Source organism: Odocoileus virginianus, chromosome 28, assembly GCF_023699985.2.
Source record: "Odocoileus virginianus isolate 20LAN1187 ecotype Illinois chromosome 28, Ovbor_1.2, whole genome shotgun sequence".
Classification (NCBI taxonomy): Eukaryota; Metazoa; Chordata; class Mammalia; order Artiodactyla; family Cervidae; genus Odocoileus; species Odocoileus virginianus.
Genome location: NC_069701.1, coordinates 41,127,027 through 41,154,709, shown reverse-complemented (window position 1 = coordinate 41,154,709; position 27,683 = coordinate 41,127,027). Strand labels below are relative to the sequence as shown.

Sequence of the window (27,683 nt, the reverse complement as noted above, 5' to 3'; positions counted from 1 at the left end):
TTGGTCATAACTTTCCTTCCAAGGAGTAAGTGTCTTTTAATTTCATTGTTGCAATCAGCATCTGCAGTGATTTTAGAGCCCAGAAAAATAAAGTCAGCCACTGTTTCCCCATATATCTGCCATGAAGTGATGGGACCAGATGCCATGATCTTAGTTTTCTCAATGTTGAGCTTTAAGTCAACTTTTTCACTCTCCTCTTTCACGTTCATCAAGAGGCTCTTTAGTTCTTCTTCACTTTCTGCCATGAGGGTGGTGTCATCTGCATATCTGAGATTATTGATATTTCCCCCACCAATTTTGATTCCAGCTTGTGCTTCCTCCAACCCAGCATTTCTCATGATGTACTCTGCATATAAGTTAAATAAGCAGGGTGACAATATACAGCCTTGACGTACTCCTTTTCCTATTTGGAATCAGTCTGTCGTTCCATGTCGAATTCTAACTGTTGCCTCCTGACCTGCATATAGGTTTCTCTAGAAGCAGTTAAGGTGGTCTGATATTCCCATCTCTTTCAGAATTTTCCACAGTTTATTGTGATCCACACAGTCAAAGTCTTTGACGTAGTCAATAAAGCAGAAATTGATGTTTTTCTGGAACTCTCTTGCCTTTTCAATGATCCATCAGATGTTGGCAATTTGATCTCTGGTTCTTCTGCCTTTTCTAAAACCAGCTTGAACATCTGGAAGTTCACGGTTCATGTATTGCTGAAGCCTGGCTTGGAGAATTTTAAGCATTACTTTACTAGTGTGTGAGGTGAGTGCAATTGTGTGGTAGTTTAAGCATTCTTTGGCATTGCCTTTCTTTGGGAAATTCACTAGAATTCACAAATTCAGTAGAATTTGGGAAATTCTACTGGCTTCATTAGTAATTGTTATTATTTTTTTTGTGTGTGTGTGTCAATGGCATGTTTATTAAACAAATGCTTATGACAGATTTTTTCACAACAGCAACAAATGTTATTTCACTACATCAAATCTAAGAAAAAAAGACAATCACAACAAGGTTGATGGATTTGGATTCTTTCCTTGTTTTCTGTGGGGTAAAGCCAGTCTCCTCAGTCGTTTTCCTCTGTTTTCTCTTCTTCAAGATCGCTCGATTTCATTTTCTTTACCTCCTCTCTGGCTAAGTGTCCCCGGAAGGCTGCCTGGATTTTGAGAGCAGCATTCTCTTCCATGTCCTTGTCTTCTTCAGGAGATTCCTTCATGGAAAGGAGAATAAGTAAGAGACTGTTAAACATCCGCCATATTTTGGTGCCATAAAAATAAATGCCTAAATTTAATCAGTTTAGGGATGTAACAATCGAGGTGGGTTGCTTCCTGAGGGAACTTTACGTATCATCAGACTGTATACGTACCAAATGCTGTCGTTGTTGCTTAGTCACTGGCTTGTGTCCGACTCTTCGTGACCCCAGGGACTGTAGCCTTCCAGGCTCCTCTGTCCACGGGGTTGCCTCGGCAAGAATACTGGAGTGGGCTGCCATTCCCTTCTCCAAGTAATTATTATTTTAATATAACTTTTATTGGGAATCACATAGACACACCGCTATGAAATAGATAAACAACAGGGAGCTGTACTCAATATTTCATAATAACCTTTATGGGAAAAGAAGTTGAAAAAGAATATACATATATTCATATATTGAGTCACTTTCGTGTACACCTGAAACTAACACACACTGCAAATCAGCTATACTTCAATAAAAATAGCTACAAAAAACAATTACCGAACATCTTAAAAAGTGTTTTTAAAGAAATAACTATTTATTTGGCTGTGCCAGGTCTTCATTGCGGCACACAGGCTCTGCCATCTTTGTTGCGGCCTGTGGGATCTAGTTCCCTGACCAGGGTGAGATTGGAGGGCCCCATGTTGGGAGCACAGAGTTTTAGCAACTGGACCATCACCAAAGTTCCTTAAAATTTTTAATTAGCCAAACTTTGCGTAAAATACAGCATTTAAAAGGTACACAGGAGGTGTGTGTGTGTTAGTTGCTCATCGTGTCCGACTCTTTGCGACATCATGGACTGTAACCCACCAGGCTCCTCTGTCCATGAGGTTCTCCAGGCAAGAATGCCAGAGTGGGTTGTCATGCCCTCCTCCAGCGGGTATTCCTGCCCCAGGGACCGAGCCTGGGTCTCTGCACTGTGGGCAGATTCTTCACTGTCTGAGACACCGGGGAAACCCACAAGAGGACAGGCAGCGAAAACGATGCTCCCCACTGCCCAGTTCCCAGACCCTGGAGGACAGAGGCTTTCGGTAAATAAGTGTTGAACTGAATGACATTCTACACACGCAGAAACCGAAGCTGACAGAGGTTCGGGAACTCGCCCGACGTGTCACAGCTTGTTACACTGGCAAAGTCAGGATTATAATCAGGTTCCGGTAACTCCTGACCTGCCGTCTCAGCCTAGCAGAAGAAGTGGGGTGAGAAGGGCAGACGTCGTGGGGATCACAGAGGAGCACTCAGAGGCAGGGCACCGGGGCACATTTCGGGGACAGGAGCAGTGGGGGGTGGGGAGGTAGTCTGGCCAGAGGGGTGGGCTTGTGTCAGGAGACAGATGGAAGCAGGGCTTGGCATCAGGTCTTCACTGCCAGGCTCAGGAGCAGGCAGGGGCAGCTGGCTCCAAAGGGCAGGAATGGGAGCAGGAGAGCCAGGCGGAGGGCCAGGGCAAAGGTGGTGTTTGCGGAGCCGGGAGGGCAGGAGGCTGGGGCGAGGCAGGAAAGCTGGTTCTCCCGAGTGGGGTGAAGACAGCTGCCGAGAAAGGAGCCAAACAGAGGAACTAGCCAGGCTGCAGTGCCTGCACCTGGCCCTACCTGCTCATCCTCACCGCATGGTCATTAATCACCTCCTGGCCCCGGGAAGGAACAGGCCGCCCTGCCCACGCAGCCAGCCTGCGGCCACAGCAGGACTTGGCAGAGACCGGGCCACACCGGGGCTGCCGCCCACTCCGAGCGCTGACTCACAGGCTCAGGGCGAGCAGCCTGGTTTCAGCGGCTCACAGGGGCCCCGCGGCCACTGTGTGTGGCGGGGTGCAGTGGTCTGAGCGCCTCTGCCCTTCCTCACACAGGCACGGGAGGTTGTACTGACTTAGGATTAGGAGTCCTCGCTGGCTTTGCCGCCAGGCAGCTCTGGGACTTGCCCCAGAGCCAACACCTTGCCTCTCTCTGAGCCTGGGTCTTCCCTGCTGTGAACTGGGATGATGACTCCCCAAGGTCTGCCGGGAGACACTCTGTTCACGGCACCGGGGAGGCATGCCGTGAAGGTTGGTCCCAGTCTCTGCTTCTCCCTGGGCCTCAGTTTCCGTCTCTGAAATGAGGGCGAGGGGTAAGGATGGTGGTGAGGCTGTGGGGCGTGGCCCGCTGCGCCCAAGCAGAGGTGGAGGGTGGGGTCCGTTCTGTCCTCGGGACCTTGCACACGTGCGATTTGTTTTTGAGGATGAAATCTGCAAGGGGGGACCATCATAGCGGTGTTAGGGGCTCGAGACATGGGGAGTGGATGAGGAACAAAGAGCCCTGGGCTCCCCAAGGGCCGGCGTCATCTGGGACACCTGGGTATTCTGGGTGGTTGTGGGGGGAAGGCATGCCCCTAGGGAGTGTTTGGGAACTACAGGGTGATGGCTGGCTTGTTACGGTGATTGTGGGTCCTGCTGGATATTTAGGGGGGCAGGGGCAAGGTGCTGATCGTTCTGCACACTGCACTCCAGGCGCATGAAACGGGCTTTAAGAAGGGATGTTCGTTATAAAAAAACTTGGACACGACTGAAGTGACTTAGCGCACACACAGGCAGTGTATGTATATGCATGTCAACGCTACTTTCTCAGTTTGCCCTCCTTCCCTGGTGGCTCAGAGGGTAAAGCGTCCGCCTGCAACACGGGAGACCTGGGTTCGATCCCTGGGTTGGGAAGGTCCCCTGGAGAAGGAAATGGCAACCCACTCCAGTACTCTTGCCTGGAAAATCCCATGGATGGAGGAGCCTGGTCGGCTACAGTCCATGGGGTCGCAGAGAGTTGGACACGACTGAGCGACTTCCCTTTCACTTTTCTTTCTCCTTCCCCTGTTGTGTCCACCGGACTATTCTCCACGTCTGCGTCTCCACTCCTTTCCTCCCCGGCAAAAAGGTTCACCAGCACTGTTTTTCCAGATTCCGTATGCGTGTGTTAACACATGATACTTGTTTTTCTCTTTCTGACTTACTTCGACCTGTGTAACAGGCTCTGGGGTCATCCACGTCACTACAACTGACCAGATCCCTTCTTTTTTACGGCTGAGTAATGGGCATTGGAATTTGGACACAGGCTACGATACGGATGAACCAGGAAGAACCGGTACTGAAATAAAGAATCCAGGCAGGAAGGCACAAATCCTGTAGAATCCCAGCCCTACGAGGTCCCCAGACGCACCAAATCCATAGGGAGAGACAGAGGGTGGCGGGGACCGGGGGAGGGGGCGGGGAGCGAGCGTCTCAGACGGACAGAGCGCCAGCGTGGGAGGATGGGAGGTTCCGGAGATGACGGCGGTGATGCTGGACATCGGTGTGCATGTGCCGACTATTCCTGAGCGGTGCGCTGAGTTTAGGAGGGCGAATTCTGTGCCATGTGGGTTTCACCACGACTGTAAGGCAGGCGGGGAGGCTCAGAGCCCTCGGTCCTGACCCTCCAGGTCAAGCTGGCCGGGATTCTGGCTGATGGGACTGTAGACGGTGTCTGGGGGAATCAAGGCCCCCCTGCCCGGGTGGCTGGGGATGGGGGTGGGGCTGGGGAAGGAGGCAGCGTGAAGACACAGGCAGAGGGGTTGGGGGGGCCCGGGGGCCGTCCCCACGGCTCCCTGCACCATCCGCTCAAGCAGAGTCCTTTCCCTGATTCTCATTCCCTGACATGACGTATAACAAGTACAGTTGTGACCTGTGTAGATGAGAAGGTGGGCGGGGCAGTCATATTTGGAAATATTAATGCTTGGTATAGTATTAATTTAAAAATTACACTTTTACTATTGTAAATTAATTTTTTGAAATTGATCTTATTGAGGCGTAGTGGATTTGCAACACTGTTAATTTCTGCTGTATAGAAAGAGACTCTCTCTATATATATACATACATACTTGCTCATATTCTTTTCCATGACGGTTTATCGTAGGATACAGTTCCCAGTCCCCTGTGCTTCGCAGTAAGAGCTTCCTGCTAACCCCAGACTCCCACCCCAGCCCTCCTCCCCTCCGGCAACCACAAGCCTGCTCTCTGTGAGTCTGATTCTGTCTTGTAGCTAAGTTCACTTGTGTCGTGTTTTAGACTCCACATGGGAGTGATGTATGTGTCTCTCTCTTCCTTCCTCTAGCACGAGCACCTCTAGATTCTAGTGTAATAATCTGCAGGCCCATCCGTGGTGCTGCAGATGGCATTATTTCCTTCTTCTTTATGACTGAGCAGTACTCCATTGTGTATATGTACCACTTCTTTATCCATCTGTCCACGGACACTTAGGCTGCTTCTGTGTCTTGGCTATTGGGCATAGTCACACGTCCTTAAAAAAGAATTATTTAATTTACTAACTTGTTTGGCCGCGTTGGGTCTTCGCTGTGGCTCCAGGGATCTTCTGTCGTGACCCTTGGGCTCCGTAGCCCCGTGGCATGTGGGATGCTCCCGACCGGGAATCGCACCCGCATCCCTGCACTGGAAGGTGGGTTCTCAACCACCAGACCACCAGAGAAGTCCCTGTACTCTCTTTCAAAAGAAATCTTTTTAAAGATTCTGCCGCAGTTGACAAGGCAAGAGAGAGGAGCTGAATGGGCCACCTGAACCAGGCTGAGCGTGGGAAGAACCAGAGGGGCTTTGGGGTGGGTGTAGCTGGGAGTGCAGTGTGCGATGGGAGTGCAGTGTGCGATGGGAGCGCAGTGTGTGATGGGAGTGCAGTGTGATGGGAGCGCAGTGTGATGGGAGCGCAGTGTGTGATGGGAGTGCAGTGTGCGATGGGAGCGCAGTGTGCGATGGGAGCGCAGTGTGTGATGGGAGTGCAGTGTGATGGGAGCGCAGTGCGATGGGAGTGCAGTGTGCGATGGGAGTGCAGTGTGCGATGGGAGCGCAGTGTGCGATGGGAGCGCAGTGTGTGATGGGAGTGCAGTGTGATGGGAGCGCAGTGTGATGGGCAAGAGAGAGGAGCTGAATGGGCCACCTGAACCAGGCTGAGCGTGGGAAGAACCAGAGGGGCTTTGGGGTGGGTGTAGCTGGGAGCGCAGTGTGTGATGGGAGCGCAGTGTGATGGGAGCGCAGTGTGTGATGGGAGTGCAGTGTGATGGGAGCGCAGTGTGCGATGGGAGTGCAGTGTGATGGGAGTGCAGTGTGCGATGGGAGTGCAGTGTGATGGGAGTGCAGTGTGCGATGGGAGCGCAGTGTGTGATGGGAGTGCAGTGTGTGATGGGAGTGCAGTGTGATGGGAGCGCAGTGTGTGATGGGAGTGCAGTGTGATGGGAGTGCAGTGTGATGGGAGTGCAGTGTGATGGGAGTGCAGTGTGATGGGAGCGCAGTGTGTGATGGGAGTGCAGTGCGATGGGAGTGCAGTGTGATGGGAGTGCAGTGTGCGATGGGAGTGCAGTGTGATGGGAGCGCAGTGTGTGATGGGAGTGCAGTGTGCGATGGGAGTGCAGTGGATGAGCGAGTGTGATGAGTGCAGTGTGATGGGAGCGCAGTGTGATGGGAGTGCAGTGTGATGGGAGCGCAGTGTGATGGGAGTGCAGTGTGATGGGAGCGCAGTGTGTGATGGGAGTGCAGTGTGATGGGAGCGCAGAGTGTGATGGGAGCGCAGTGTGTGATGGGAGTGCAGTGCGATGGGAGTGCAGTGTGATGGGAGTGCAGTGTGTGATGGGAGTGCAGTGTGCGATGGGAGTGCAGTGTGATGGGAGTGCAGTGTGTGATGGGAGTGCAGTGTGATGGGAGCGCAGTGTGTGATGGGAGTGCAGTGTGATGGGAGTGCAGTGTGTGATGGGAGCGCAGTGTGTGATGGGAGCGCAGTGTGATGGGAGTGCAGTGTGATGGGAGTGCAGTGTGATGGGAGCGCAGTGTGATGGGAGCGCAGTGTGTGATGGGAGTGCAGTGTGTGATGGGAGTGCAGTGTGATGGGAGTGCAGTGTGCGATGGGAGTGCAGTGTGATGGGAGTGCAGTGTGATGGGAGCGCAGTGTGATGGGAGTGCAGTGTGATGGGAGCGCAGTGTGATGGGAGTGCAGTGTGATGGGAGCGCAGTGTGATGGGAGTGCAGTGCGATGGGAGTGCAGTGTGATGGGAGTGCAGTGTGATGGGAGTGCAGTGTGATGGGAGTGCAGTGTGATGGGAGTGCAGTGTGTGATGGGAGCGCAGTGTGATGGGAGCGCAGTGTGATGGGAGCGCAGTGTGATGGGAGTGCAGTGTGATGGGAGCGCAGTGTGATGGGAGCGCAGTGTGTGATGGGAGTGCAGTGTGATGGGAGCGCAGAGTGTGATGGGAGCGCAGTGTGTGATGGGAGTGCAGTGTGTGATGGGAGCGCAGTGTGATGGGAGTGCAGTGTGATGGGAGCGCAGTGTGTGATGGGAGTGCAGTGTGATGGGAGCGCAGTGTGATGGGAGCGCAGTGTGTGATGGGAGTGCAGTGTGCGATGGGAGTGCAGTGTGATGGGAGTGCAGTGTGATGGGAGTGCAGTGTGATGGGAGCGCAGTGTGATGGGAGTGCAGCGCGATGGGAGCGCAGTGTGATGGGAGTGCAGTGTGCGATGGGAGTGCAGTGTGATGGGAGCGCAGTGTGATGGGAGTGCAGTGTGATGGGAGCGCAGTGTGTGATGGGAGTGCAGTGTGTGATGGGAGCGCAGTGCGATGGGAGCGCAGTGTGATGGGAGTGCAGTGTGTGATGGGAGCGCAGTGCGATGGGAGCGCAGTGTGATGGGAGTGCAGTGCGATGGGAGTGCAGTGCGATGGGAGCGCAGTGTGATGGGAGTGCAGTGTGATGGGAGTGCAGTGTGCGATGGGAGCGCAGTGTGTGATGGGAGCGCAGTGTGTGATGGGAGCGCAGTGCGATGGGAGCGCAGTGTGATGGGAGCGCAGTGCGATGGGAGTGCAGTGCGATGGGAGCGCAGTGTGATGGGAGTGCAGTGTGATGGGAGTGCAGTGTGATGGGAGCGCAGTGTGTGATGGGAGTGCAGTGTGATGGGAGTGCAGTGTGTGATGGGAGTGCAGTGCGATGGGAGTGCAGTGTGCGATGGGAGTGCAGTGTGATGGGAGCGCAGTGTGTGATGGGAGTGCAGTGTGTGATGGGAGTGCAGTGTGATGGGAGTGCAGTGTGATGGGAGTGCAGTGTGATGGGAGTGCAGTGCGATGGGAGCGCAGTGTGATGGGAGCGCAGTGTGTGATGGGAGCGCAGTGTGTGATGGGAGTGCAGTGTGTGATGGGAGCGCAGTGTGTGATGGGAGCGCAGTGTGATGGGAGCGCAGTGTGTGATGGGAGCGCAGTGTGATGGGAGCGCAGTGTGATGGGAGTGCAGTGTGCGATGGGAGTGCAGTGTGATGGGAGTGCAGTGTGCGATGGGAGCGCAGTGTGTGATGGGAGTGCAGTGTGTGATGGGAGCGCAGTGCGATGGGAGCGCAGTGTGATGGGAGTGCAGTGCGATGGGAGTGCAGTGCGATGGGAGCGCAGTGTGATGGGAGTGCAGTGTGATGGGAGTGCAGTGTGATGGGAGCGCAGTGTGTGATGGGAGTGCAGTGTGATGGGAGTGCAGTGCGATGGGAGTGCAGTGCGATGGGAGTGCAGTGTGCGATGGGAGTGCAGTGTGTGATGGGAGCGCAGTGTGATGGGAGTGCAGTGTGATGGGAGTGCAGTGTGATGGGAGCGCAGTGTGCGATGGGAGCGCAGTGTGATGGGAGTGCAGTGTGTGATGGGAGCGCAGTGTGCGATGGGAGCGCAGTGTGATGGGAGTGCAGTGTGATGGGAGTGCAGTGTGTGATGGGAGCGCAGTGTGCGATGGGAGCGCAGTGTGATGGGAGCGCAGTGTGCGATGGGAGCGCAGTGTGATGGGAGTGCAGTGTGATGGGAGTGCAGTGTGTGATGGGAGCGCAGTGTGTGATGGGAGCGCAGTGTGATGGGAGCGCAGTGTGTGATGGGAGCGCAGTGTGCGATGGGAGCGCAGTGTGTGATGGGAGCGCAGTGTGATGGGAGCGCAGTGTGTGATGGGAGCGCAGTGTGTGATGGGAGCGCAGTGTGATGGGAGCGCAGTGTGTGATGGGAGTGCAGTGTGTGATGGGAGTGCAGTGTGATGGGAGTGCAGTGTGCGATGGGAGTGCAGTGTGATGGGAGCGCAGTGTGTGATGGGAGCGCAGTGTGCGATGGGAGCGCAGTGTGTGATGGGAGTGCAGTGTGTGATGGGAGTGCAGTGTGATGGGAGTGCAGTGTGCGATGGGAGTGCAGTGTGATGGGAGTGCAGAGTGTGATGGGAGCGCAGTGTGATGGGAGCGCAGTGTGATGGGAGCGCAGTGTGTGATGGGAGTGCAGTGTGCGATGGGAGCGCAGTGTGTGATGGGAGTGCAGTGTGCGATGGGAGTGCAGTGTGTGATGGGAGTGCAGTGTGATGGGAGTGCGGTGTGTGATGGGAGTGACCTGCAGCTGCTATAACAAATGGCCCCCACACTGGTTAAAGCAACAGAAACATTCTCACACAGTCTGCTGTTGGCAGGGCCGCTTTCTTCTGGAGTCTTTGGGGAAAGAGTCTGCCCCAAGCCCCTCTCTAGCTTCTGGTGGTTGCAGAAAATCCCTAATGTCTCCAGGCTTGTAACTGCAAACCTCCAATCTCTGCCTCTGTCCTCATTCAGCATTCTTCTTGTGTGTCCCTCTGTCCAGATTTCCTCTTCTTAGAGGGACACCAGTAGCCTCACTGCAATATGACCTCATCTTTTAAAAAAATATTTCTTTTTGGCTGCACTGGGTCTTCGTTGCTGGGCTTTCTCTAGTTGCGGTGCGCAGGGGCTACTCTTGGTTGCGGTTCATGGGCTTCTCATTGCGGTGCTTCTCCTGTTGCAGAGCGTGGGCTCTAGATGCTCAGGCTTTAGTAGCTGTGGCACACGGGCTTAGTCACCCAGCGGCATGTGGAATCTCCTTGGACCAGGGATAGAACCTGTTATTCCCCTGCATTGGCAGGAGGATTCTGAACCATTGGACTACCTGGGAAGTTCGACATGACCTCATCTTGGTCTGATCACATCTGCAAAGACCCCACTTCCAAGCAAGGTTCCCTTTGAAGGTCGCAGTCGGATGTAAATTTAGTTGGAACGCAGTAGAAGGGGGATCACGGAAGGGGCCCCAGGCTAGGGTCCACTTTCATGGTCCTATCAGACCATGAAAGGTCATGGTCTGATTGCCTCTTGTTGGTAGAAAAGCTTTAGCTTCCAAGGCCTTCCCTGAATTCCAAAGAATAAATTGAACTTAATCAGAGAAATGAGAAAACACAGAAACAAAGGAAAATAGTCAAACAAGGCAAAACAGTAATAACTTAGCCACTGTACAAAGTCAAGGACCCTTAGTTCCTCCTCCAGGGCTGGAGGTAATATTCTGAGCCATGGCATTGAGCTGCTTTGCAGACACTGGAACCCACACCAGGCGGGAGAAATTAAATGTGTGCTGCCCACAAGCACGGAGACCCCAGACTGGCTGAACCAGAGGGTTGATGATGCTGACTCCCAGTTACCTCACTGTCAACCAGTCAGAATGTCCACGAGCTGGTCTCACACGCCGCACCACCCCTCCACTTTTCCTCTTTTCCCTCTGAAATTTCTAAGCAAAATCTGGGGAGGGAGGAGCTGGTTCTGTGGGTCATGAGTCAAACTTCTCCCCAGGACTCCTGGCTTCCTCAATAAAGCTGTCTGTTCTTCCCAGCTCTTGCCTCTCAGTATTGGGTTCTTGAGCGATGAGCAGCTCAACCTGAGTCTGGTAACAAAGAGAGCTGGCGAGAGGGATGATAGAAAGGCTGACCAATAAGTACACACTCTGGGCCCAACTGTGCACAGTTCCCCGTGAGCAGAAATTCTTAACTCGGCGCTCCTGTGCTGGAAGGGAGGAGACCAAGCCACAAGGCCCTCGGGACCCACAAGGGGCTCGTCTATGGGGGGCTGCCTCACACTGACGGATGACGGAGGCGGAGCCCTCTGGGTGGGCATGTGTGGCCACCGCGTGCCCGCCGGGCAACGCTCTGGCAAGTGTCAGCTCCCAGGCGCTGCCGCCGAGGCTCACCCGGCCTGGGCCACGGACCCCGTGTCCGGCAGATGGCCGCTCCAAGTGAACCGACAGGTCCTTACTTTTTCCAGCCGTCTCCTGGGAGTTGATTCTTGTGAATTACGAACAGGGTGTAAGCTGACCAAGGAACGGGAGGGCAGGCGCAGACAGACCTTGGAAGCCAATCAGTCACGGCTGGAGTCACCGCTGAGACTGCTCATGGAGCGTCTACCCTGTTTCAAGTGCTCTGCTCCTACAAGCCTCCTCTGCCCCTCTGAGGCTGGCGTTAAGTGTTATCATCTGGGGCGGCTGTATTTCCCAAAAGATGGTTATGACAACATCTCCAGTTCCACACGATCTTCTAGAACCTTCCCACTGCCCCAACCAAGGAGTGGGGTCTAACTCTTCCACCTTTGAACCTGGATGGGCTGCAGATTCACGCTGGCCGGGATCCCTGAGCCACTCGGACAGGCCGGTAGGTAACTCGGCTGCCCTCGGGCCACTGAATCGGGAGGAGGCCCAAACTGGAGGCCTGGGTCCAGAACCGGCCGTGAGCCCTGCTGGGTCCCCAGCCCACAGGCGCCCCAGGAGACAGGACCTGGCTGGTGTTTTGAGCCACCACGTGTTGCGGCCGTCTGTTATACAGGAATGGATCACGACGTTGACAGCCAGTTTCTTAGTGAGAAAGATCGAGGCTCAGAGAGCTGGGGTCAACTTGCCCGGGGCCACACCGCAACCCAACAGGACAGTCTGGATTCAAACCCAGTTTGATGACATCCCAGCCCAGGGTCTACACAGCTAACGTTTTCTCCACCTGAATGTGTGCACAAATGCGTGTCACTGAGGCTGCCTGGGCCAGGAAGAAAGCCCTTAGGGCACATTCCTGGTGGCCCCGTGGTTAAGAATCCGCCTGCCAATGCAGGGGACACACTTATGATCCCTGGTCTTGGAGGGCTCCACATGCCACGGAGCAGCTAAGCCTGTGCGCCCAGGGCCTGCGCTTTGCAAGCGGAGAAGCCACCGCGATGAGAAGCCCGTGAACCGCAACCAGAGAGCAGCCACGGGAGAGAAAGCCCGTGTGCAGCAGTGAAGACCCAGCTCTGTCAAAAATATAATGAGTAAATAAGAAAAATTTTGAAAATGCCACTCAAAGCCTTTGGTGCAGCTGCAGGAGGAACAGTGCTGGGCTGGGGGCAGAGCCCCGGGCTGGGAGACGCTCAGCCGCCCCACCCCGCCCCGTCTTCACCCACCTGGTGCCTCGCATGCTCGTTCCTCTGTGGAAACTCCCTGGAGCACCCGCTGTGTGCAGGCTCCCGCTCAGCTAGGCGCTCAGAGTCAAACGTGAGCTGAAGTTCCTGCCGCCGCACGCCCCTGGTCTAGTGAGGAAGGCAGGCCCCTACCGGTCCACCACCACCCAGCCCCCGCCCGTCACGGGGGCACACGCTCAACACAGAGGGTGAGTCGCGCTGCCAGCGGGGCTGACGCTGTGTCTGTGGGGCCTCTAGAAGGGGACCCTGCCTCCCCAGGAGGGTGGAATCCGTGCCTGGCTGCTCATTGCTGCAGCCCCCTCGCTTGACGTGTAACAGCAGCAGCTACTGTGTCCAAGGAGGTGGGTAAGCGCTGGCTCCGTTCCAAACACGTGACATGCACTAATCGGTCTCTTTATGCCCATCTTACAGATGAGCAGGACTGAGGCAGGGAGGAGCTGTGTAACGTGCCCAGTTCACCCAGCCAGCCGGGACAAGGCCTGGCTGTCTGGGTCTGGAGTCTGTGCTTGGAGCCACAGGCAGTGGGTGCTGAGAAACATCTACTAAAGGCGGACCTGGGGTGATATCTGGGTGGAGGCTGGGTGTTGAGCAAGGCAGCAGGAAATGGAATTCCAGAGGGTGATAAACATCTGTGGCTGCTGGTTATGGTGGAGCCTGTGAGCCCCGGGGGAGGGAATGGAAGGCTGGCTTAGGCTGGGAGCAGAGGGGTCAATAGGCTTCATTCCCTCGAGCTGTGCCGTCGGCCCCCTGGGTGTGTCCAGTGGGATGGTTTCAGGCAGCAGTGAGGGAAGCGACCTGGTACTAAACAGCAGAAGTCACAAGGTGACCAAGATGTTCTCCTCCCAGTTATCCAGCAGTCCTGAACAAACTGAGATTCAGTTTCAAGGTCATGATGACGAATTCCTTTTTTTTATTCTTTTTTTTTTTTAACAGAAAGAGCAGCTCCTGGGTTCAGAGCCTTGAAGGGTGGCTCAATCTATCAACAGTTTTAGAATATTATTTTTCACTGCATTCATTGTTATAGTCACCTTCTGCTTACTCCAAGTTAATGCCCTGTTTCAGCTGGTATTAGGTTTATGGCAAACATCTGAAATCCCCAAGTCACAGAGGTTTCCGTGCATTACTCTCATACAAATGCAGTCCTGAGGTGACCTTTCCAAGGCTGGTAGGGAAGTTCCATGACCACCAGGAACCCAGCCTTTTTCTCTCTTGTCACTGTACTCCCTCATGGTGCAATATAGCTGCCCATGCTCCATCTATCATGTCTGCATTCCAGCTTGAAGAAAGGAAGAAGGGAATGCATTTCCTTTTTTAAAAAAATACTTCTAGGACGTTCCAATCACCACTTCTGCCCATCTGTAGAACTTTGGCTGAGTGGCCATACCTTGCTACAAGTCAGGCTGGGAAATAGAGTCTGGATCCCGGGAGTGAACAGTTAGGGCTGCAGTGTAAAGTGAGAAGGTGTGAACAGATACTGAGGGCCCCCGCCATGTCTGCCATTACTGCTTTCCTTTTGTGATGGAGAAATTATATTCCTCTTCATTTAAAGTTGGGTGAGGAGAGAGGGTCACTTTGGAGGAAAAGATAAAGCAAAGGAACAGGTGGCACAGAGCAAAGACAGAAACTGCCAGCTAGGGGCTTCCCCGGCGGTCCAGAGACAGAGAATCCACCCGCCAAGGCAGCGGAGGCGGGTCGATCCCTGGTGTGGGAAGATCCCACGTGCCACCGGACATCTGACCCGTGCACCCCAACTACTGGGCTCACGCTCTGCAACGAGAGCAGTCACCACTCGCAGCAGCCAGAGGGCGCCTGTGCCGCGCCCCCGCCCCCAAACTGCCAAGCTGGCCCTGGGATTACTGACGCTTGGGAAACCCGCTGTGAAGACAGAAACACGAAGTGGGTGTGTGAGCTCAGGATCAGGTTGGATCTCAGGCCCTGGGGGGTGCGGAGAGGGGCCTGTAGCAGGGGAGACCCTGGTGGGGGCAGGGATTTAGGGAGGAAGTTTGTCCCAGAAGAGAGGCTGAGAGGGTCTGAGCCAGGCTGGGGGGGGGAGGGGGTGGATGCCGGAGTCGGGGGTGAGGTAGGGGACGGCGGTCACAGGCCTGCTGAGAAGGGCCCTGGGTAACCCCCCCGGTTCCTGCCAGCCTGCCTGTTCGCTTTGGCAGGAGCAGCTGAGGTCAGGGCCTCGCAATGGGGTTTAAGAAAAAGGCGGCTTGGAGCGGAGGCGGTGAAGTAAAAGGGGGCCAGGTCAGAGGCTGCTGGGGTCCGCCTGGCGAAGCCCGGGGCGGTCCTGAGTAAGTGACATGCTGGTGCACCGTCGCGGGCGGGACTCCTGACCTTGCCTGCGTCCACTGCCCTTGCGCCCTGATGTCAGGAGCCGGGCCTGGAACAGGAAGACCATGACAGCGGGTGACCTGCACCCTGTGACCTGTGACCCTGTGACCTGTGACCCTGTGACCTGCGTCTGTGCCCAGACTCCCCCGAGCAAGCGTTCCGTGGACGGAGGCAGCTCCAGGTGGCAAGGGCTTGCCGCCCCAAATAAAAAGGGGTGGTGACAGAAGTGTGGCTCTCCTGCTCTGCCCTGGTCCCCGGGCGGGAAGCCAGCGGATGGGCCTATTTCCAGCGCTGCAGTGTTGTGAGTAGAGTATTTTTGGAGCACACAGCCTTATTTTAGCTTTTGGGGTCGCTCCCGCCCTGCGGTGAAGACGGCACAGCCTTCCCCGGGAGCCCCTGGCTCTGCTTCCCACCCCAAGCTGGGCCACTCTTCCCGGGCCTGTGTGGGGACTAGAAAGTTCTGCGGGCCAGGCTGACTCAGTTGGTCTGGCAGAGTGACGGGAGACCTCACTTCTCTGCCTCCTGCCTTGAGACCTTGCTGATCACCAAGCTCCGGTGCAACCTTATTTCCTTCCCTGTCAAAGCGGAAAACCACCTCCCCTGATACAGTTCAAGGTTCTGTGAGACGAAAACAAGAGGCAAAGCTGCCATATAGCCTTAACCAGTGCCACCTTCCTCCTAAGGGACAATTCCAGTCAGCACATTTTTTTTCTCTTGTAACTTCCCTGAACCTGCCTGGAACCAGCCCCACTCACCTACTTGCTGCCTCCTGAACAAGCCCTCCAATTTCTTGCCTCCTGGCCTTTGCATTCGCTGTCCTGTGCCTAAACCACGCCCTCTGGCAAACTATTAATCCTAGGAAACCCAGCTCCAAAGGCCCCTTGCTGAAACACAGTAGAATGTCCTGGATATTGCAGGGGCCTCGGAGTCAGGAGGCTTGGGTTCTTGTCCTATCTCTGCCTTGTAACTTGGCAGATCAGTTTGACTCTCAGGACTTCAGTTTCTCCACCTGTAATTGTTTCTCTGTCTTAGCATCAGCACCATGTTTTATTCATCCGAGTCCTTTCTTTCCTCCCCAGGGCCTAAGGCAGTCACTATGCCAGGGTAATAATAAATCGGCACTAACTTCTCGATGACCTCGTCCTCTGGAAGCCCCAGGGGAAGGCAGAGTACCCCCAAATTTACTCACAAGAAACTCAGGGTTGAGAGTTCAATACCAGTAAGAAGTGCGTGCCTGCAGGCAAAGGTGCGATCCCTTCCTCTGTGAGGCCTTATCCCCTGCGGGAGTCCAGACATTGGATGCTCAGAGTTATAAGGACTTAGAGCTCAGCTTCAGGGACCCAGCAGGTGTCGGAGGCAGCTCAGTGTCCCCCTCCTGGGGGGGGGGGGGGCCTGTGGGCACCGCGTCTCTCCTGCTGGGACAGAAGCGGCTCCCATCCTGGTAACATCTACTCCGTACGCACTGGGTACTCACCACACTTGCTGACGAGTGATGAGTGAATGACGCTGGGCAGGCTCTTCACCCTAGACATCACTTCCTTTAGCTTTTAAAGATTCATTTCCTTTAAAGACAAGCGGCCGTGCCTTTAAACTTGTTTATAATATGTGTTATTTCAGGCTTCTCTGGTGGCTCCGTGGTAAAAGAATCTGTCTGCAATGCAGGAGACTTGGGTTCAAACTCTGGGTCGGGAAGATCCCCTGGAGGAGGAAATGGCAACCCACTCGAGTCTTCTTGCCTGGGAAATCCCACGGACAGAGGAACCTGGCAGGCTACAGTCCATGGGGCTGCAAAAGAGTTGGACACGACTTAGCGACTAAAGAACATATATATGTGTGTATATATATCTTGGCTGCCCTGGACCTCTGCTGCTGGGCTCAGGCGTTCGCTCGCCGGGGCGTATATATATTAATATCTTGGCTGCCCTGGATCTCTGCTGCTGGGCTCAGGCTCTCGCTCGCCAGGGCGTATATATATTAATATCTTGGCCGCCCTGGATCTCTGCTGCTGGGCTCAGGCTCTCGCTCGCCGGGGCAATGGGGGCTCCTCTCCAGTTACAGTGCGCAGGCCTCTCGTGGGAGTGGCTTCTCTCACTGCGGGGCCTGGGCTCTAGGGAGGGTGGGCTCAGTGCTTGTAGCAAGGGGGCTTAGTTGTCCTGTGGCGTGTGGGATCTACCCGACCAGGGAGTGAACCTGCGTCCCCTGCATTGGCAGGCAGTTTCTTGTCAATTTTTGACAAGTTGACATTTTTAGTTTTTTAAGCTGTCGAATTGATCAATTGATCAGTCTTTCATTTTACAGCCCTCTCGTTCTTCAAGATGATAAATTCTCCTAGGGTTCTTCATTATAAAAAAAAAAAAAAATCCAAATTTTGTCTGCACCTGGGATTTATCTTGGTAGGAGGAGAAAGGTAAGGATGCAACGATCTTTCCCAGTTGTCCTAACCCCAGTGACTGGATTTTTTTCCCTCACTGATTTGACACACCATTTTTATGTTCTAAATTCCTGTTTGATCACTAGGATGCTTTTCAGGGCATCAGAAAATCCAGTGTCTTTAAGAATTGTAAAAAGAAGTGTCAGCACGTGTGACGGAACTCAGGTGGGAAAAGTTGATTCGGACACCCGGGGTGCTAGCTGCTCCCGGCTCCGCCGTCTGCTACACAAATGCCCATGTGATCACCAGACTGCGCAGGGGTCCCTGTACCCGCCCTGTGCTCTCTGGACTACTGACGGAATCCCCCAGCACCCGACTGCTCTGAGGCAGGTCGTGTAATAATCCGTCTTGTAGGCAAGCTCACTTTCTCAGCACCATGGAGCCGCTGAGCAGCAGAGCCGGGACTCGAACCCGGGTCGTTGGCGCCAGGGGACGCTATGCCTCTCAGTGCCGCTGCTCTCTTCGTCCCTATTACATCGCTCTTACTAATTCTGTTATCCTTGGCCTCTACAAGGCCCCCCATCGTGTGAGAAAGAGGAGTCTGTCTCTAGTTTTGTCCACTTCTCTCTTTCCCTGTCTTCCATCGTGTCCGACTCTTTGCAACCCTGCGGGATGTAGCCCACCGTGCTCCTCTGTCAAAGGAATTTTTTCTGGCAAGAATACTGGAGTGGACTGCTGTTTCCTTTCCCAGGGGATCCTCCAGACCCAGGGATCTGACCCAAGTCTCTTGTGTCCCCTGCATTGGCAGACGGATTCTTTACCACTGCGTCACTTGGGAAGCCCGTATCGTCCTCCTACTTACATTCACCTGTATTTCCACAGTTCTCTGGCTAATGGTCTGGGCTGCAGATGACATCGGTGCAATCAGAGGACAGCGGACTCTGCTTTCTTGCAAGAGGACTCGGGGCCTGGGTCACGTGTCTCTCGGTGAGAGGCACTGCGGCTGGCTCCCCAGGCATCATTTGATGCCTCCAAGGACCTCGGGGAATGACTGTGTGATCTGAGTTTTATACTGAGACAAGTTGGTATAAAGGCAAGTCATGTGAAACACAGTCACTCGGGAATAATTACCATAATGACACTGTGACCTTAACCACATGCCGGTAACCCCCAACCACTCATCACCACTTGTCTCCGTGGACCCTGCAGCAACTGGCTGGGGGGGGGGGGACAGGTTGCTGTCAGGGAGACAGGGAGCTGGGGCTCCACTGGGGGGTCGCCAGCTCAAGGGGAGGGAGTGGGCACCACCCCCACCCCATCTGAGCTGTCAGCCCTTTGCTGAGAACCGACCGAGTGAAGTCTTGGGTGTGTGGGTGGATGTGTGAGCAGACCACACATTTCAGAGCACTCAGACCCAAGACGTGCGCGCTCTTCTGCACGGGCCTTCAACCCTGCCTGGGGAGGGGACCCTTGGGGCGGCCGGCGGCGATTCAGGGGGTGGGGGCCTCCCTGGGGTCCCTGGCTGGACTTTGTTGGGGCCAGGCGGTCCAAGGGGTGCCTGCTGGGTCTCCCATCACCGCAGGACCCGACGGGCGGAGAGGCCCCCCGCACTGGGCAGCTGGGCCTGGCCTTTTATCATCACAGCCGACGGACTCCCCTGCTCAGCGAGCACGCGGTGAGCCTCGGCAGCTCTGGAGGCCGCCGGGAAGGGGAAGCGCGCCCAGTGGGAAGGACAACGCCGCAGCAGCAGCGGTCCACTGCGGGTCGGGGGCATTGGGCAAGGCCACATCACACTGGGTGTCAGAGCGGGTCTCAGGCCCCCCTGGCACCGGGGTGGGCGTTTAAAGAAGCTGCTGCCTGGGGCTGGGTGCCCCTTCTGTTCCTCACAAAGCTGGGACCAGGACCCAGGACCTGGGGGCCCTGCAGAGGGGTTTCTCCAGCCAGAAACCCCCCTGGAAGGCGTGATGGGGACCCAGACTCCCAGAGGTGGGCATGTTTTTATTTATAATGTTGTTGCTTTGATGCAAAAATAAGCCAGATACAAACTTATGCTTCTAGCCCTCGTAACTTATAAAAGGACTACAAAATTCAAATTAGAGAGAAGCTTGAAAACCAATTTAGATTAATAATGTAACTAAATGGTTAATGTGAAATAGGATTTTTAGAACTGTAGTACAGTCACACACAATAGAATATTCACCCCTTTCACCCAGTGTCGTCCACATCACCCCATCTGTCGAGAACTCTGTCATCTCCCCAGACAGAACTTCTGTCCCATGGAACAACACGTGCTGAAACAAAATCATCTGTGTCTAGACTGTCACCAGGCAGGTGTGGGATGGGGAGCATGGCCCTGCCTGGGAGACCAAATGGCCCACGCTTTTCCGTGTCGGCCTTCACTTGATGGGGCACCCCGCTCACACACTGACCTGGCCTCTGTTCCCATGACAACGAACGTGGTTGGCACCCACGTGGGACTCCTGCCACAGTCTTTAACTGTCACTGACTTAGGGAGCTGAGGGCTTGTGTGATGCAAATGGTTTTCAATTGCAAGTTCTCGTAAAAGAGGTTTGCCTTTCAGCAGATGGTGGGTGACTGGTCACTTTCGCTAAGCACGTGCAACCCTGCGTCAGGCTTGCCTGTCTTGGTTCCCAAATGCAATGCACACAGAAATCCTGTGGCTAGGAGCTGCCAGCAAGATGACTCAGAGTAGTTATCATGGAAATGAAAATATATAACTGAGAAATGTGTGGAGAGCCTGCGGTCTCTAAGACACAGAGCCGGGGCTGTCCTGAGAGGGGCGAGGCTGTGCCGGGGGAGGAGGGAGGCGCTGTCCAGGGAGCCGCTGCTGTTCAACAGGAGAGCGCGCCCCAGAGAGGGGGCCTGGGTGGGGCCCGAGGGCGGCCCACTGCACTGTGGTGCCAGGCGCAGAAACGGGCACACGCCTCTCAGGTGGGGCGCCGAGTCTGTTTGTGGTGGGCGGGCTGGCCCTGTGGTGCCCACGAAGTAATCCCAGGAACCTGTGACCTGGCCCCTCGCACAGCAGGGTCAGCCCCAGGACCCTGAGAAAGGGACGGGGAGAGGGTGGGGCCGGGGGGCCCCCACTCTGCAGTGTGGTTTCGGGATGACTGTGGGGTGTCAAGGAGGAAGGGGAGCAGGTGGGAGCCAGGGGGGAGAATAAGATGGAGGAGGGACTGTCAACCCCCTACTCCCCAAGGGAAGAGTCTGGAGGGCGTCAGGACGCAGGGACCCACAGCTGTGTGCACCCAGAAGCAGGGCTGGGGGCAGCATGGTGAGGAGGGGAGATGATGCCTGGGGGGCTGGGAAGCACGGAAACCTGCGGGGCTGGGAGACAGGGTGACCCTTCATCTCAGGAGACACTTGTTCAACACCCCTTCATTGCCGGCAACCTTCGGCAGAGCACACACACTTGGACCCTTTCCCTCCGCAGGGGAGGACTGAGAGCAAAAGTGCCTCTTTTGCTTTCAAGTCAATTGTTTGCCTGTGTGCACACTTGTATGCATTTGTCACAAAAACTTCACATGACAGAAGGCTGATTTCTCGTAAAGCTGCCAGAAATCTCTGCTGAAACTGCAGTAGCTCTGTCGGGTGGGGCGTCGCTGACTGGCCCCCAGGTCCCGGTTCTGATCAAACATGTCTGTTTTAGGAGGGGAGAAGACCCAGGACGGGACTCCCCTGGCAGTCCAGTGGCTAGGGCTGTGCTTCCACCGCAGGGGACACGGATTCGATCCCTGGCTGGGGAACTAAGGGCCCTCTGTGCACAGCAAAGTCAAGCGTCAGACCACGCAGAGCAGAACAGTGTCTGACAGCCCTCTGGGCGCTGGGAGACATCAGTTTGTCTTCAAGTTAAGACCAGCACTGCAGACGCAGACAAGCACTTGCCATTTACCTAACGGCCTCTTCGGAGAGTGGTGGAGCCACGAGGGGAGCGCCCCACCAGTCCCTGTGACACCCAGGGCCGCATCTGGCAGACACCCGAAAGCCACAGCACAGAAGCGGGGACATGGACAGCACACACGAAGACCACTGTCCAGAGCTGCCCTGATGCTGGCTCTGTGCCTTCCACCCCCGGGGCCTGCACTGTCCAGAAAGCTGCCCTCTGACGCTATGTACCTTCCACCCCCGGGGCCCGCTCTGTCCAGAAAGCTGCCCTCTGACACCATGTACCTTCCACCCCCGGGGCCCGCTCTGTCCAGAAAGCTGCCCTCCGACACTATGTACCTTCCACACCCGGGGCCTGCACTGTCCAGAAAGCTGCCCTCTGACGCTATGTACCTTCCACCCCCGGGGCCCGCTCTGTCCAGAAAGCTGCCCTCCGACACTATGTACCTTCCACACCCGGGGCCTGCACTGTCCAGAAAGCTGCCCTCTGACGCTATGTACCTTCCACCCCCGGGGCCCGCTCTGTCCAGAAAGCTGCCCTCCGACACTATGTACCTTCCACACCCGGGGCCTGCACTGTCCAGAAAGCTGCCCTCTGACGCTATGTACCTTCCACCCCCGGGGCCTGCACTGTCCAGAAAGCTGCCCTCCGACACTATGTACCTTCCACCCCCGGGGCCCGCTCTGTCCAGAAAGCTGCCCTCTGACGCTATGTACCTTCCACCCCCGGGGCCCGCTCTGTCCAGAAAGCTGCCCTCCGACACTATGTACCTTCCACACCCGGGGCCTGCACTGTCCAGAAAGCTGCCCTCTGACGCTATGTACCTTCCACCCCCGGGGCCCGCTCTGTCCAGAAAGCTGCCCTCTGACACTATGTACCTTCCACCCCCGGGGCCCGCTCTGTCCAGAAAGCTGCCCTCTGACGCTATGTACCTTCCACCCCCGGGGTCCGCTCTGTCCAGAAAGCTGGCCTCCGATGCTATGTACCTTCCACACCCGGGGCCTGCACTGTCCAGAAAGCTGCCCTCTGACGCTATGTACCGTCCACCCCCGGGGCCCACACTGTCCAGAAAGCTGCCCTCTGACACTGTGTACCGTCCACCCCTGGGGCCCACACAGGCCCCGCTGCTTTCTCTGTACACTTGCATGTCCTTTCGTGTCGCCATGCTGGGGAAGTTCAGTGCCGCCAGCCTGCGCCATCATCTCAGCGCCTGGAGGCCAGCTACGGCGGAAGCCTTCTGACTGCTAGTGGAACACACGGATGCTTCCACCGGCCTGGAGCCCCACCATCTGGGGGCAGAGCCTTGTGCAGGTTCACCTGCCACCAGGCTCTGTGGTTTTGCCCCAGTGGCCCACAGGTACCAGGGCAGGCCACCTCCAGACCCTGGGGAGGCCGACAGCGGTGCCTGTAGGAGGCGCTTCCCTGCTCCGACCTCAGATCTGTGCCTCGGGTGGTATGATTAGGTCACAGGACAGGTCTACTGGGGCTGTTCCAACTGCCTCACTGTGCCGGGCAGTCCCAGATGTCAGTGTCTGGGGGACAATGCTTCAGCCCCGAGGATGCAGCACGGGAGTAGGCCTGTGGCAGCGCCAGGCCCAGGCAATGGAAAGCGCTGGGTGCTGTAAGCACGTGTGGTCCCAATGTCCGTGAGAACACCTGGAGTGACGGAGGGGCAGTCTCTCCTCAGGGTGAGAACTGCACGGACGCAGGCCAGGTCTCAGCATCCTTACCTGTTGGCAGCAGTGTCTGCCGTAAATCACGAGGGACGGGCACCATCTCATAGTCTGCCTCTGGTCAAGACACGTGGACACACTTCCCAGACCACCCATTTCCCAAGGCAACCCATCGGCCAAGCCCCACCTTTATTGGTGGTGATTATGTTACTACTAAACACAGACTCGCCCTGACCCAAAGCCTCTTCAGCACATCACCCTGGGCCGGACCACATGGCTCTGGGACTGAATGGGCTCAGCTCCCACACTTGTGATGCATGGTTAACACCCGTGTTCCCAGCCAGGCTTCGGAGTCAACTGAGAAGGGCCGCTTCTGTCTTGTCTGCTGCCTGGGCTCAGCGAGCACTGCCTGACGCTGTCAGTATCTGCTGGAGGCTGGGCCCACAGCCGGGCGGGGAGTGCTGCTAGGGTCTTGGCAACCCAAGGTCAAGGTGGCATGGCATGATGTCGGGAGCTTTCCCAAGGTCACAGCTAGAAGGCACGAGGCTGGGCTCTCGGATGCCTCCTGCAGGGAGGCAGTGAGTACCCACAGCAGGTGAGCACTGCCCTCTGGCAGATCACGGCTCCCCGGGGTAAACACCCACTTTGGCATGGTCCCTGGAGCTGGTAGAAAACGCAGGCCCCCTCCTCACAGGCTGGGCCTGTGATGACCTTCAAGGGACACTGAAACTGGCTACTGTGGAACTTCCGAGAATACGTAAAAGAAAATCACCCTCAGTGGGAAGAGGAAATTCTTTGTCCTCTCTGTCTGCTGAAACCTCCTTTTGTGGAGGGTTCCTCTGGAAAGGCACTTGCTTCAATAGGATTACCTTAGAAGCAGGAAGAAAAGTTGCTTCTTAGAATCACAGGATTCAGCTCCCTTGCCAGTTTTGTTATCAGAAAAAGTGGTTTTCAGCGATGCACCGTGGAACTGGAGTCACGATACGCCTGAGAACCAGCACGTGCCGAGTGCTCGCTGCCTGGCCCCACGGCAGGAGGCTGGCTCCCCCAAGCCTTGAGAGTCTGGGCCGCCTCCCAGCCCTGTGAGGGCGCGCCTCACCCCTATGCCACCCGCCCTGGAGACGGTCGGCACCACCAGCCTCCAAGCCTTGGGCAAGCGCAGGGGCAGGAGAACGAGCCAGGGCTTCCAAGCATGGGCTCTGGAGCTGGGCAGCACTGGACGCCAGCCCAGCCCCCAGCTCCTCGATGCTGCACGTCCTCTCGTGTCCAGGAGCACCAGTGACAGCACCGGGTTTCACAGACCCCTCCTTAGTACTGGGTGCGGTGCCACACGCCCTCCGGAGGAACTTGTTAAATGGGGACGCCCTCCTGGGGCGACCATGGTGCCCCCTGCCCACCTGGCACAGAGAAGCGCGGGCCCACAGCCGCCTCCCTGAGTCTTCACGGGGCTGGCACGGACGCGATGTGGTCAGGACTGTGCAGCCGCCCTTGGTCCCTGCGAAAGAGCTGCTGGGTCGTCAGGAGGCTCCTGGGGCGGCGGAGCCCGAGTCCCAGGCCATGAGGGGCCCGGGGTCGGTGCTCCCGCTCTGGTGGGCCTGGGCCCGCTGGTCCTCCTCGATGAGGTCCGCCACCACGTTCAGCTGGCAGCCCCGGAGCGCGCCCACCAGGCGGGACACAGCCGCGTCCTGCCTCGCGCTGCTCTTCCAGACCCTCAGCAGCTCCCTCACCTGCTCCGCCAGGTTTCGGGGGTACTTCTCCTCGATGGCTTCGATCTTGATGTCAGACACGCTGAGGTGACGAGCCAGCCTCTTCCAGTCCTTCCCCACGTTATCACAGATGATCTCCATCGCTGCCTGCAGGTCTGGTGGGGGAAAGGGGCAGAGTGGTAACCCGCGGTCTGGGGAGCTGTTTAGAAAGCAGGTAACCCCACACTGGCTGACGGGCCTCCTGGTGCTGACCCAGGTGCTGGGGACCCGAAAGGCCCTTCCGCAGAGGCAGACGCCATCCCTCAGCAGAAAGGCCAGGGAGGGCACAGAAAACCCCACGCTGCCGCCAGCCACACCCTGAAACACCACCCACGAGACACGGCCTGCTCTGAACACTTGCTGGTTGGGCTATGCTGTAATGGAGACACCCACTCAGGCCAGAGTAGAGTTGCGCCTCTATCCCACCCTGTAACGGAGTTGAATGAGGGGCCCCTAAGGGTACACGCCTGTCAAATCTCTGGAGCTGTGAATGGGAACTTACTTGGAAAAGAGTCTTTGTAGATGTGAGTAAGCTGAGGATCTTGAGATGAGGGGGTCATCCTAGATTATTCAAGTGGGTCCTAAATCCACTGACAAGACTATGTGCCAGACTGGAGGCAGAGACTGGAGGGTGCGGCCACAAGCCAAGGAATGCCTGGAGTCCCCCAAGAGGGGACCAGAAGAGGGAGGAAGGACGTCCCCTAGAGCTCTCAGAGGGAGCATGGCCTACCGACACCTGGGTCTGACTGCCGGCCCAAGAAACGTAAGAGCATCAGATTCTGTTGCTTTATCTCAGTTGCCACTGAGATACAGTCATTTGTACGGCAGCCCTAAACAGCCCACTTGCTACTCTGGAAGATGCTCTGACTGACACCAGTCTTCAGTTTCTGGCTACTACATCCTCATTTGCTGAGAAGTCACTCCTGAGATCAGACTACAGACAGCAGAAGGCGGGTAGAGAGTAAGGACAAAACGCTTCTTGGAAGCAAAGCTTCACCTCCAGCCACAACCCCCTGATACACTGTTAGCCTGTGTGCCAACTCCTCCAGCCCCATGAGGTGGGCACCTGTGTTACTGACCACTGGCAGAAAGCAGGAAATGGAGGCCCAGGGAAGTTAACTGCAAGTCACTTCCTGAGGTTACACAGCCAGTCCCAGAGCGGCAGAGCCAGGAAGAGTCCGCTCTTAACCCTTATACAAAAGCAGCCCCTTATCAGCCCGTCCTTCCTGCTGAGGCTCTTATGGAGTACCTTCACCCCTGTCCCGCCCGGGAGGTCAGCAACGTCTTTTTCTGTTCAATAGCTTCTAATGTTCCCGGAGGGAGAGGGGTGGAGGAGAAAGCACTGACGCTGGATGGCTGGATGGGCGGGGGGCGGTGGTTGTCCACGCTCTGCAACTTAGGCCAGGTTAACTTCTCTGAGCTTTGGTTCTCCTGTCCGCAAAGCAGGCACGTTCCCGTTTCCCGGGGCTGTTTAGGGAAAACCCACGGAAACCGAACCCGGAAAAGGTTGGGCGCCTGGAAGATCGACATCTGACCCCGCCAACAGGGCCCCACAGGGTCCGCTGCTCCGGCGCGGCCCGGCCCCCACGCCTCCCGCCCGCACCCACCTCGCTGCTCCGGCGCCCCCCGCCCCTACCCCGCTCCTCCGGCCCGGCCCCCGGCCCCGTCCCCACCTCGCTCCTCCGGCGCCCCCCGCCCCTACCCCGCTCCTCCGGCCCGGCCCCCGGCCCCGTCCCCGTCCCCACCTCGCTCCTCCGGCGCCGCCCCGCTCGCCGCGCCCCGTTCGAAGTCGTCCAGGCGGCGCAGGAGGTCCGCGCGCTTCAGGGAGCGGAGCAGCTCGCGTAGGAGCCCGGTGTTCTCGGCGCTCAGCTCGTTCTGCTCGAGCAGCACGGCGAAGAGGTCCAGGCCGCTCTGCGCGAGCTCCAGCTTTCTCTTGGTAACGCAGTTCCGGCACAGGAACTTGAGCTGGGCCAGGTCGCTGCCCGACAGCCCGGCCGACACGGAGTGCAGCAGCACCAGAAACGGGTCCATGGCGGCGGAAGTCCCCGCGGGACTCAGCCTAGTGGCAGCGGATGCCGCTCTGCGAGCCCGAGTTCCCGTCGCCGGAAGGATCCCGCCGTGCCGGTCCCTCTCGCGGGAACTCCCGGGACTCGCGCATGCGCTGCAAGCCCAACCGTAGCTATTTCCGCCCGGGAGGCTCCCTGCCGACGCCAGGCACCGCCCCTAACCCGGAAGATCTCCGTCCATGCTCCCTAACGAGGTTCTCCCTGGGAGGCCCGGCAGCTTTCGGGGTCCCAAGCCCTAAACCCAGAGCGCACTCGGCCTCCGTTTCCTTTGGAACGTTGCGCAGCGGGTGCTCATAATAATGAGTGAATTTATTTATAACATTTGTGGAAATGCATGTCGTTTGGGCTTCCCTGGGTGGCTCAGTGGTAAAGAAGCAGCCTGCCAATGTTGGAGAGGCGGTTCGATCCCTGGGTTGGGAAGATCCCCTGGAAAAGGACATGGCACCCCACTCCAGTGTTCTTACCTGGGAAATCCCCTGGACAGGGGAGCCTGGCGCGAGGGGTGGGGGGGGGGGGGGTTGGGGGTCACGGTCCATGGGGTCGCAAAAGAGTCAGGCAGGACTTAGCGATTAAGCAACAAATGTCCTTTAGTGCCCCCTGCAGATCTGTGTGCAGGAAAGACTATTAGCTTTATTTAGTTTTTAAAATTTAATAAAAATTTGATTTCTAAAGTTACCGTCGTTATTGCGTAGAAGGCTTTCTAGCGTTTCTCAACGCCTACTGTGTACCACGGAGTGGGTCCTGGAGACAAATTCGGGAACAAAGTGCGGAAGACCTCACGCGTCCGCCCGGAGCTTGCAGCGTCAGTGCACAAGGTTACATCATACAGAGAAGAAAGTGCAGTTAAGCCAGAAGTCAGAGCATGGGGCCGGGGAGCAGCGGGGGCAGTGTGGTTGGGGTGGGGAGTGTGGAGGTGGGGGTCTCTACACGTTGAGAAGGCGGCTTTGGAGCAGGCCCCCAGTGTGCAGGCGTGAGGGGCCAGGTAGAGGGGTTTAGGGGGTGTGAGGGCCCCCCGGCAAGAGCAGAAGCACAGAGGAGGGCGCAGGGTGCTGGGGCAGAACTGGGAAGGCAGGGGGTGGTCGGTGAGGGGAGGGGTGAATTGGGAGGAGCC

At 56.5% G+C, this 27,683-nt stretch overlaps 1 protein-coding gene and 1 long non-coding RNA gene across 4 annotated transcripts; one reads left to right on the top strand and one right to left on the bottom strand.

The window, feature by feature from the left end:
* Nucleotides 1-1,007: 1,007 nt before the first annotated feature.
* On the bottom strand, nucleotides 1,008-26,631 carry FADD (Fas associated via death domain). Of its 2 annotated transcripts, XM_070457806.1 has the most exons (3): nucleotides 26,252-26,631; nucleotides 24,489-24,622; nucleotides 1,008-1,198 (listed from the first exon to the last, which is right to left on the bottom strand). In XM_070457806.1, the coding sequence occupies exons 1-3, from the start codon at nucleotides 26,535-26,537 to the stop codon at nucleotides 1,055-1,057; spliced, it is 564 nt and encodes a 187-aa protein (XP_070313907.1). In that variant the 5' UTR covers nucleotides 26,538-26,631; the 3' UTR covers nucleotides 1,008-1,054. The 2 variants fall into 2 exon arrangements, with proteins under 2 accessions (XP_070313907.1, XP_070313906.1); XM_070457805.1 differs by lacking the exon at nucleotides 1,008-1,198 and having other exon boundaries at nucleotides 22,917-24,622.
* LOC139031907 (uncharacterized) lies at nucleotides 13,416-18,296 on the top strand. 2 transcript variants are annotated; one of them, XR_011484431.1, is made up of 3 exons: nucleotides 13,416-14,399; nucleotides 16,431-16,644; nucleotides 18,067-18,296. It is a non-coding gene; the product is annotated as an uncharacterized lncRNA (long non-coding RNA). The 2 variants fall into 2 exon arrangements; XR_011484430.1 differs by lacking the exon at nucleotides 13,416-14,399 and adding an exon at nucleotides 14,579-16,059.
* Nucleotides 26,632-27,683: the final 1,052 nt, after the last annotated feature.